The sequence below is a fragment of the Podarcis bocagei genome, assembly GCF_964188305.1.
Source record: "Podarcis bocagei genome assembly, chromosome: 7".
Lineage (NCBI taxonomy): Eukaryota > Metazoa > Chordata > Lepidosauria > Squamata > Lacertidae > Podarcis > Podarcis bocagei.
This window is the reverse complement of record NC_138132.1, coordinates 12,263,132-12,274,830: the sequence shown is the minus strand read 5'-3', so window position 1 is coordinate 12,274,830 and position 11,699 is coordinate 12,263,132. Positions and strand designations below refer to the sequence as shown.

The 11,699-nt window shown below is 47.7% G+C and overlaps 1 protein-coding gene across 3 annotated transcripts in view; it reads left to right on the top strand.

Annotated features, from left to right (window-relative positions):
* The first annotated feature begins 3,668 nt into the window (after positions 1 to 3,668).
* ERF (ETS2 repressor factor) overlaps positions 3,669 to 11,699 on the top strand; it is a 39,743-nt gene continuing 31,712 nt past the window's right edge. For 2 of the 3 annotated variants that reach the window (XR_014009766.1, XM_081200410.1), the window contains exons 1-2: positions 3,669 to 4,007; positions 9,669 to 9,755. Coding sequence is in view for 2 of the 3 variants with exons in the window: in XM_081200410.1 (XP_081056536.1) it covers positions 3,962 to 4,007; positions 9,669 to 9,755 (133 nt within the window). In the remaining variant the exon portion in view is untranslated. The remainder of the gene's footprint in view (positions 4,008 to 9,668; positions 9,756 to 11,699) is intronic. The other variant, XM_081200412.1, reaches the window with a different exon arrangement.

Below are 11,699 nucleotides of genomic sequence, written 5' to 3'. Positions count from 1 at the left end.
GAAGCCCCGACAAAAGAACAGTGGCAAGAGAAATTGATGAACTATGCAGAACTGGCTAAACTGACATACAAACTGCGAGACAAGGACAACTGTGACTTTAAGGAGGAATGGGAACTTTACACAAATTACCGTATTTTTTGCACCATAACACTCACTTTTTTCCTCCTAGAAAGTAAGGGGAAATGTCTGTGCGTGTTATGGAGGGAATGCCTACGGGTAGCATGCCTACGGATTTTCCTCCTCTAAAAACTACGTGCGTGTTATGGTCTGGTGCGTGTTATAGAGCGAAAAATGCGGTATTTAAAAACACAACAAAATGAACTGGACTCCTTGGCAGGTTTTGAATAAACATACACAAATTTATTGTTGATAACATGATGGAAAAATATGTAAGGATATATTCAATTTTATAATATGCAGAGAAAATATGTGCAGCGAAACCAGGGAGAGGAGCTGAGGGAAGTCCATGGTGGGGAAGGAGGGAAAAAAATTATGTAGGCGGTTATATGGTTTGATAATTTGTTATGTGGAAATTGAGCAATAAAAATATATTTTTTTTAAAGAGAATTATCTTTGGCTGCATCTGATACTCTGTGCAAGGTGGAAACGGCAGCATTCTCAGTACAATGGGCTTTGCTGCTCTTGAAGCTCCCACAAATGTCCAGTCATGCCACCCTCTGAAGCTAGCCTTGCAAGTTCCTCTAGCACTTTTCCTAAATAGAACTGTGTTGATGCTCTGAGGATATCCTTGGAATGCAGAACATAATCTCTATTTTAGAAGCTAGTCCCCACCCAGGGCAATAGAACATATTCTCCAGTTAGCTTTCCGTAAGCAGTCCAGTGACACACAGACACACACACACACACGGTGTAATATTTAATCTCAAACAACTCTCACAGTGGCCTGAATCAATGGGAACTGTTTCAGCTCTGGAGATATGATCTGGATCTATCCATATTAGCCAAGGACTGATTTACATTTGACTTCCAGCTTGGCTGGAAAAGAGTGTCTCTGAGCATGTGAAAAGTCTCTTCCTCTTCTTACCACCTTTATGCAGTTGGGGTTAGGGACAGCACTTCCAGATAGGCATGGTTCTCTGCACCACCTATTCAATACGTTAAATATTATGTGTTGCATCAGAATATTGGGCCACTGGGTTTTCTGCAACGCAGCTGCTGGTGTTTCAGATCTGATATGTAAACAATAGCAGGGGGGGATCTGCTGGGAGCACTGTAGAGGTCCTCGATGAGTGGGAGGAAATTGTTGGATTCATTGGGTAGCCACAAGAAATGCAAAACTAGAAAAGAAATTTATTTTTACCCCTTTCTGTTGGTGTACAAACACGCAAGCTTTAGAGTTACAATCTTTAACTGAGTGGAATGAAAATATACCTGATTCTCAGCTATGTCAGAAGCACCAAAACAAATATTTGCCATTTGCGACTTAATCACATTTCTCCCCCAGTTTAAATGTTGGCAAGTAGGGCGCTGTAATTATCCAAGAAGCTGTGCTCTGTATTCTTGGGTTTCCATTTTGCCATGATAAATAGTTCCGTGGTGCTTAAAAGCTCATCCGCATCTGATCACACACATACACAAATTGTCCCAAGCTGCATGAGTGAAGGCTACTTTGCACACTGACAGGTTCCAGAGCTGAGATTTGACACAGAAAATAGGTTCAGGTGGCCTCTGACCCTACAAAACCCTTCAGCTAGTGGACAGACACAGAGGCCCTTAAGCGCACTTTGAAGCCCTTAGGTTTCAAAATTGGAACCAGGTGGCCTCTAAAACGATGGGCACCTCTCTTTTTTAAGAAAGAAAAGAAACAGAAACAACAAAAGCTCCCTTTAGTTTTGGAACATAAAGAAATACGTGAAGAGCCTCTGACATATGCAGGCCACCTTTAACGTAACTACTGCTAATCTCAGCAGTTTGGCCTTCTCCCAGCGGAGGGGAGACAAATTGATGTTTCCTGGCACCCAGGCTGCTGATAACTACCGGTTTTCTGTTTTCTTTTTAATTGCATTACAGTTAGATGCACTTCTATGTCTAACCATAAAACTTTTGTTTTGAGAGTAATATATACTGAGAGGAAACTCCTTCAACAACAAAACGGCTAGCACATTTGCAAAGCTAAACAGGATCTGGTTATGGTTCCAAACTGGATAGGGGACTGTGTGTTGAGATCCCTGCATTGCAGGAGATTCGACTAGCTGACCCTTGGGATCCACTCCAACTCTACAATTCCAGGGTCCCCTGCCCACCTGTATTTCACTGATCTGGGCACAAGAGAGCCAGTGGGCAGCCTCTTTCTGAAGCCCAACAATTCCACTGGCTCTTTGTATCAGGAGTGAATGAATCGACTGACTGATTATTTGATTTCTATACCGCTTAATAGGTTGAAGATATATCTGAATCACACTGAGTGCTGTGGAAGCTGGGTTGTGTGTGTGTGTGTGTGTCATAGGAGCAAATTCCTAGGGGCTAAGGACCCTTCCGACCCCCTAATAAAATATTTGAAGCCCCTCCCCCCAAGTTGATGGGCATTGCCATTCAGATGGTGTGCTTGCGCCGTGACCAATTATGTGGGGCGGAGCTTGCATTCCCTCCAACATTCCTCCGACAAAAATCAGGGCGTCCTAAGGAAAAGCGGCACATTCCGGGATCAAATCAGAAATGTCTGTAAATCTGGGCCTGTCCCTGGATAAGAGGGACATTTGGAGAGTCTGAACTTGCCTGCTCCCCCTCCCCGCAAATATTTTATTCAAGGTGGCACTCCTGATCAGTGCCGGATTTACGTATAAGCTAAAGAAGCTATAGCTTAGGGCCCCACTCTCTTGGGGCCCCCAAAAAAATTTAAAGGGAAAAAAGTGGATGTACATTTCCAAAATATAAGATAAAAAACATATAAAATAAAACCTACATACAGCAACAGTGTTTTGTGTCGTGTAGGCTCCTATGATGTAAGCAGGTCTGCTAGCCTGCTCCCTAAAATATCACTGCTTTGCTCATTTCTATATATAGGGGGCTTACATTCTGCATGGATTTTTCAACAATTACCTTGATAAAATACATATTTTGTTATGTGCAAATGGCTTTAGGTACCTGTTAGGTCCATAAATTACCATACAGCATAAAGTCAACACAAGAAACAGCGACAATTTGTTGTTGACAAATGACCGCTGGCCATATAAAAGGCTCCATTGCCTTCAGTAGCTTAGGGCCGCACCAAATCTAAATCTAAATCCTGATGCCTGGTGAGAAACAGAAAAAAAGCTGATGGGGAGGAGGAGGAGGAGGAGGAGGAAAGCCAGAGCGGAGACTCACACAGAGGCGCGGCGGGAGCTGCCTTGTCGTCGCCTCGTATCCGGGCGCCTCGTCCTTAGCGCCCCCTGCCGGCCGCGCCGGGCCCCCGCCGCCGGCAGGAGGCGCTGCGCGGCCGAGGGCGCCAGCGAGGCGGAACCCACGCCTCTTACGGGCGGCGGCGGCGCTGAGGAAGCGGCAACAAAGGGAGCCTCGCCGTGCGTGCGAAGGGCCGTGCGGGCCTGTGCTTGTGTCTGCCGCGCTTCTCGCTCCGAGCGGGCAGGCGGGCCGGGCAGGGCAGGGCCGGAGCTGGCTGCCAGCTGGCAGGCGCCCCGGGCCAGGGAGGCGGCGGCGGCGCTGCTTTCGCTGCAGCTGTTTTTAGTGCCCTGCTGCTAATTCCGCCGCAGGAACAAACTTTTCCTCTCGCCTCGCGCTGCTATTTCGGCGATGGAGGAGTCACAAGGCGCCGGGCGTCCCCTTCTAGAGTTTAATCCCGCTTTACTCCTTCTTTTCCTCCTTCCCTCCTTCCTCAGGCGGCCGACCCCGCCCTGCGGCTAAATATACCCGCTTCGCTCGCTCTTTCCCTCCGGCCGGCTCCCCGGAGTTGACTTTCCCAGCTGGCCAGGGGCAAAAAGGGAGGGGACGACTTAGCCCGTCTATGGGGCAGCCCCACACAAAGAAAGCCCTCTCTTCCTCTTTGCTCTGTAAGTCTCTTTCTCTCTCTCTTCTCCTCCCCACCCTCAGCTCTGTCTTCTTATTTTTTTGGGAGGGGGGAGTGTTGCATGTGGGGCAGAACACTTTGCATAATCGGTCCAGACGTTGCATGCCTCTGATTCTTGGACCCAACACCAAATGGGGTGATCACAAACTCCCCAATTATTATGATTTTTTTTTTGGGGGGGACACCAAGGAAGATGTAGAAGAACAGCCTTGAATACAGTACAGGTAGAAGTGGGTGGGTGGGTAGGTAGGTAGGGGAGAGACTTTGTTTTTGAACCCCCCCCCCCCTTGAAAAAAGGCTTAAACCTAAGGACATTTATAAATGAAATGCTATGATTGATTCTAAATGGTGCTCAGAAGGTCTTTGAAAACAACAACCACCGAATCCTAAAATGTGTTGCATCATTGTGAAAGCAGAAGAGTGACTTTAAAAAAACCCCAGAAACTTATAACTGATAGAAGTTGATATTACAAATTTGGGGTGTGTGCTTTAAACTGTATTGGAAAGAGCAGGTCTTCTCGAAAGACTCAAGGCCCCAGCGTGGAAATTTTTGCCTTTTAAATATTAACTTTTGCCTATCAGGGGCTACAGTTCTCAAAGTTCTTCTCCCTCCCTCCCTCTTTCCCCGTGGGATACAGTTCAGCTGCATCAAAAACTTTGGTCCATGTGTGGATGTTGGAATCACAAGGGAGCCATTTTAAACCCAGATTGCCGGTTGGTCGGTTGTTGTGAATATTGCTTTAACAGCATGCGTAGGGAACCGGTTTCAGTGTAAAAAAACCCCAAAACCTGACCGAAACCTCATCTGCAGTAGACTTGTGGAAGATGAAGGTTTTAAAACAGAGAGCCATGTAAGCATCACTTCTGACAGGGCCTTTTAATGAAAGCCTGAATTCCTGGGTTCCGTATTTTCGCCGAGCCAAAAAAGGCTTGTTTATTTTGAATTCATCTAGATTTATTTCTCACTGTACCATATTAGAGGGACTCCGTGAGTTACAATATATATATAATCCTATGCGTCTGATAAAACTGTGTGAGGTATGCAAGGTTGAGTAACTGAAGGCCACCCAGTGAGCTGTGTGAACTGAGTACATATTTGAAACAAACTTCCATTTACCTCTGTGACTTACTTCTGAGTAGACCTGCATAGGGAGGTCAGAATGCAATTCTCCCACAGCAGAAAGGGGCACCCCTTATTCCCATCTCCCTTAAGGCAAGAGGGTGTTGTTAGGAACAAACAGGCGTGCATTCATCATCTCTGTTCACTGTGTCTGCCTCAGTTTCCCCACCCGTGCTGGCTTGGACACCCCCAATTTGCTAAGACTCTGGATGTCGTCAAAATTTGTTAGTGTGTGTACTGCTTATATTTCTGAGATGCCTGGAGGTGTTTTCATGTGTAGAGGAAAGCAGATTTGACAGTTTGCCTCTAAACAAGGGAGCTAAACAATTGGGCTGGATATTAATTACCACTGGATATCAGTGATTTGTTAATTGCCTTCCAAACAACTACCTCAGGATGATATAACACACAAGATTAAAAGCAGCAAATACAGTTAAAACAGGACTAAAACCCTAACAAAGTAGATGCATTTTAAATGATATACCTAGGGAACTCTAATATCATGACGTTGATTGTAAGGACGTTGACAGAGACCTGTCCTATTGCATGCTATAAACTGCCATGCACTGATGGTGCTATATAATACTAATGATGATGTCACAATGAAGTGGGTCTTAATTTATGCCGGGACTGAGCCCCAGAGCATGCTAAATATCCAGAATCTACCCTGTAACATGACAAGTGTGTTTCTGAGCATATCTCGCCTGCCTTTCCCTCACTACCAAGTAACCCCGGGCAACCCACACACATGTCGGATTAGGGAACAGGCTCTGTGGGTCAGCGGGGCACGTCTTCTGGACAGGCTTAAAGCCGAGCGGGTCAAAATTTCTGCCTTCGAAATTAACCTCAGCCTAGCAGGAGCTACAATTGCCAAAGCTTTTTGGGTGGGGTGGGGTGAAGTGGGGAGGCTGGCTCCCTTTCCCCTCCCAACAGTGGGGCGAGGGTCCCACTCCGTTATTTCCCTGGGAGTTTAAATGAAAAGGATGCGGTCTGCGCCGTGGAGCCTTTTGCTCCAGAGTAATGGAGGGATCCGGTTGCTCGATTTGTCCGTCTGGCAGGAGGGACGGGCCCCGCGAGGAAGGAGTGTAAATTAGGAAGACTGGCGTAAGGGAGGCAGGAGGGTGCCGGCCTGCACAGCCATGTAATACGCCAGCCCGGCCACAAACTTCCCACCCGATAATTATAGAGGGAATAATGCTGTATTATTTATAACGCCGGCTATTTATAGCCGGGCCCCAGAAAATGTGGCACCAGACCTCTCGGCTGCTGCCTGCTCCCTGGGCTTGTGACCCTCCGCACCCTCCCCACCCTCTTTGCCTCGCGCCCTCCCTTCACCCAGAGGGAGTCCCAAGGACAGCGCAGGGCAAAGGGTGGCGGGGGGGGGGGGAGCCGGGTAGAAATTGCATCTGCAAAGGGGTCTTTTCTGGGAGGTGCAATAGGAGACTGAAAAAGAAAGTAAAAAAAAAGGAATTGGGAGGTCAGGATTTGTGCGGTGGGGGGCAGGGAGCGGGTGGGTGCAAGGGCTATTCAGCCCGCCCTCCTCGCCCCATCTCCAGCCCCCCCCCTCCGCCGTGGGTCCTTGTATAGCCTCTCCCCACCCCCACCCCCCTGTCATTCCATTCCCCCAAGCTGTCAGTTTTCATGCCTGGGGAGATTGTTCCCATATTTTGGCCTGGTTCCCCAGTAGCCTGGTCGCCAGGGGTCAGCGGCAGGGGTCAAGACCGGAAAATTCCCACATGTCTCTTTAAACAGGTGTCAGGCCTCAAGCTCCTCGGGTTAACCCCTTGTATTCCGGGCCCTAGTGGGAACTGTCCTTCTACTGGTTTTTGCATTTGTGTTCTACACCCGATGGAAAGTACTGGTAGCCAGCACGTCTTTTCCTTCGTGGTCTTCATTATTTGGTTCTGGTTGTTAACTGCCCTTCACCCTAAATGCCAGTTACGTCCAGGAAAGATAATGCAATAGATTGGATCGAAAATGACCCCACCCCAAAATGCCATGCAGCGCATATCGGCTGGACAATAGGTCAATAACATTCAATAATAAGAGGCCAGCCCTCATTGGCCGCTTAAAGCTTGGCAAGGATGGTGCCCAACACACCTCTATAGGAAGGGCGTCCCACACTGTTGGGAGCCAACACTGAGAAGGTCTGATTTAAAACTGCAAGGCCACTTTACTCTTGGACCCTGAATCTTGGACCCTGAATTAAGGGACGCAGGTGGCGCTGTGGGTTAAACCACAGAGTCTAGGACTTGCCGATGAGAAGGTCGGCGGTTCGAATCCCCGTGACGGAGTGAGCTCCCGTTACTCAGTCCCTACTCCTGCCAACCTAGCAGTTCAGAAGCATGTCAAAGTGCAAGTAGATAAATAGGTACTGCTCTGGCGGGAAGGTAAATGGTGTTTCTGTGCACGGCTCTGGTTTGCCAGAGGCTTAGTCATGCTGGCCACATGACCCGGAAGCTGTACGCTGGCTCCCTTGGCCAATAAAGCGAGTTAAGCGCCGCAACCCCAGAGTCGGCTATGACTGGACCTAATGGTCAGGGGTCCCTTTACCTTTTAAGAGCACGTAGGAATAAAAAGCAACTTGCCCTCTAAAGAGCGCAACACCACCACCCAATCCATGTGGTTTAGTGGTTAGAGTGTTGGACTAGGACCTGAGAAACCAGGGTTCGAATCCTGAGTGAAGCTCGCTGACCGACCTTGAGCCAGTCACACTTTCTCGGCCTAACGTACCTCACAGGGTTGTTGTAAAAAGAGAACCACATGACCACCCTGAGCTCCTTGGAGGAAAGGCGGGATAAAAATGTGATAAATAAATAAATCTGCGTGACTTGCAGAGTACGTCTCCTTCTGAAGGCAGGGAATCTTTGCCTGCGTCTTGGTTTGGGGAACCTGCAGCCCTCCAGAGGTTGGGCTACAAAATTCCCATCGTCGCTAACCATTGGCAATGCTGGCCACAGCTGGTGGAAGTCCAGAAACATCTGGAGGCTCCCCACTCACCCCTGTCCTTTCCAGATACTGTATGGGGCAGGATTATCTGGCAAGTGACTCATCCAGAAACACAACAGACACCCTTCTCTCTTAATGAGTTACTTTGGGCTCCCCAAAACTTTTCATTATTAAGTTCATCCCACCCACTGTGGACGCATTAGTGTGGAAATGTTTGCTCCGTATGCACCCACTCGGAAGTTTATTTTCTAACAAAGGGGGGGGGGGCTTGCAGAGTTTTACTGGAAGAAGCGCCTCTGAGCAATATCGTGCCATACGCAGGCTGTCTTCTCCGACGCTTCCGACATAGATCGAGACAGCTTCCTTTCTGCTGGTAATATCCCTCAGCTGCTTTGCATTTCATTCCTATTTAAGAATCGTGCATTCCTACACAGAGCCTTTCAAAGTGCTGTGAATGCACAGGCTCAGCAATCATTACAACAGCCTTGTAATGTAGGCTATGGCTACCCCTCTGTAAACCATTATTGTCCGTATGATAATATGGGTGGGAGGCGGGGAATATGCATAAGACCACCTACTGAGTTTCTGGTAGACATGAAATTTTAACTTGGAACTTCTGGGCTCACACATTAAACCCTCGTCAAGTGTTTAGAAGTGGCACCGGGCTGCAAACTCGCACAAACTTTTGGGACCCCAAAACTCCACCTTCTGAGTCCTCTCTTTCCCCTCTACCGATGTGACATTCTGGTGTTTTCTGTTGTAGTTAATGCAGGAAAAGTTAACATTAATTTGATGTTACTGTAGGCGAGGGCTGGGTTCAAATCCCCACTCTCCAATGAAGCTCGCTGGGCGACCTTGGGCCCATCGTAATCTCCCAAACCTAATCAACCTCGCAGGGTTGTTGTCAGGATAAAACGGGGAGTGTGAGGACCCATGTACACTGCTCTGAGCTCCCAGGAGGAAGGGCAGATCTCATAATAAAATAAAAACAAAAACCTGTTGCCCTGCAAATTTTCAAACTACAACTAACATCAGCTTCCGCCTGCATTGCCCAGGGGATTTTGGGAGCTGTAACATAGCAGCAACTACCAAGGCTGTTAAAGGCTACTAGCTGCAATCACTGATCCTGATGTAGATACTTCTTCCTTCCTTGTTCCTGAGGTTGATCTTTACTCACCCCTTCTTCCCTGGCAGGGGTGAGCAAACGCCATTTTGTGGTTCCCCTCAGGTGCCCAAATGTCTTGGGCTGGCCGTGGTATAAGCCATATATTCAAAGCAACCCCAGCCCAAAGAATCCTGGAAACTGTAGTTTGATAAATGTGCTGAGAATGGTAGGTATGTTGGGAGTAAACTACAGTTTCCAGGATGGTCCGTAATGTGCTTTAAATGCATGGCATGTACACAGCCAGTCTTTGGTCCGTTAATTTTCGTTTGGGCTTGGAGCAGGGAGGTTTCCTCTTTGGTCCTCAACATCTTTAAGCCAGATTCTTTTGGCAGAGATTCTACCCCCACACCAAAACACACACACACACACTTTTTGTGCTGGTATCCTAACCCTCTGCTCTGTTTGCACAGCCATCCTCTCGCCAAAGTCGAATGTATTGCAGATGTCGATCTCCAGCGAGCAAACAAGATGGCGCTGCGGACTGGAGGCAAGGTACGGTAAGCCCCACAACCCTTCTTTCTCCCTCTCATTCTCATGCCCGCCTACTAGGCTCCACTTCCTCTCACCCCCCCCATAGAATCATGGGAACTGTAGTTTCCCCCTCACACAGTAACATTTCCAAGCTGTCTCAGAAACTACAGTTCCCAGGATTCTTTTCTCTTTTCTTTAAATGTATGAGATATACACTGAGTGTGTGTGTCTGTGTGTTCCAGGCCACCTCAGGTGTTTCTAACACCATAATTAATAAAGTTAGGGATAATTTGGGCCTGTTCCCCTGGCCACAAAGTCCTCCCTCGCTTCCACCCATAGTTACGGCACTTCTAATTTTAGTCGCGGCTGTCTCAGAAGAGTCCATTTCTAGGGATTTTCCAGGCCTCACTTTCTCACAGCCCTAAGATGTAGGGGTTGCGGGGGGGGGGGGATACAGATGGAAGGCACCCCCTTTGGAAAATTCACGTGGGTCAAAAGCGTGTGTTCCTCCAGCCAATTTTGGAGTCTTCCCCCTTAGCGACGAATGACAGAGGCGCATCTCCCCCTAGATAAGAGGGGAGTGGGCCCCATCTTTCCCTCTCAGAGAAAGCTGTTCAGCTGTTGCATCAGACAGGCAGATATAGATATATAGACACACACACACATGCACACGCAAGGCGGGTTCTGCGCTGAGCAAAAGCCACTTGTGTCTAAATGAGGCAATCAAAAACAAACACCTTTATAATTACCCCCTTGGGCAACGGCAGGCAGCCCAGAGACCTGGAGAAGAGAGGGGCGTCCCCACGGGAAATTTCAGTTGTGTGAGGCATTGGTGTCTGCGCACACGCAACATATACACAAGCTTAGTGCACCAAGGAGAGGATTATATTTTGATCTGGGAGTGCAGAGTTCTAATCCCACTTTTGCTACGGCAGTTCACGGGGCAGCCTTGGAGCCGGTCGTAATCTCGCAGCGGCACCTCCCCGGCAGATTAATAGCTCAAGGCTCCGGAGAGCCGAAAGAGAGAAGTATTTCATATACAACGTGCAATTAACTTGCGGAATTCACCGCCACTGGATATATTTATGGCCGCTAGCTAAGAGGTCTTAAAAGAAGAAGGCATATTTGCGGAGGATAACCAGTCTTCCAGCACCTATTAGCCAGAGGAGAGCTACATGAAAACTCCTACATTGCAGGGGGTTGGACTAGATGACCTTTGGAGATACCTTGCAACTCTCTGATTCTGTGAACCAGAGGGCAATATGCCTGTGTGAATACAAGACGCCGAGGGCAATCAGCTTGGAAAGGATGTTGTGCCTTTGCACTCTTCTTGGAAGCTTCCAGCTAGTTCCTGTTAGAAACAAGACACTGGTTTTAATGTTGAGATCCTTTAATTTGAGGATGGAGAACCTATGGTCCTCCAGATGTTGTTGGAATTATGGGAGTTGGAGTCCAGGCAGCCAGGAATTATGGGAGTTGGAGTCCATCAGCACCTGGAGGCCACAGGTTCTCCACCTCTACTTTAACTAGTAATGCCTAGAGTTGAACATTGCCCGTAAGAATAAGCCTAACTGTAAACTATTATCTTGATAGCCCTTAGAGGACATAACTAGCTTAGGTTCATTGATTTCAGTAGAACTTAATTGGCTAAGACCTTTATTGTTACATATGAACCATGCCCAGCAACTTAACTATGGTTTGTTTCCCATTAACAAAGAATGATCTGAATCTATTTGGCTTATGAAACTTGGTTTCCTGGTGTCATGTGTGAATTCAGCACCCTTCCTTGATTTTTTTATTTTTATTTTTTTACTGACCCCATCCTGGAGTCTTGAGGCAAGAGCAGCTGGAAAACAAACTGAGCTTTGGGGAAACAAACCATAGCTTGTTTGATTGCCTAAGGGTGGGAATCTACCAGAAGATAACTTCAAAGGCTTCTGGCAGCATAAAATGTAGTCGGATGACATATA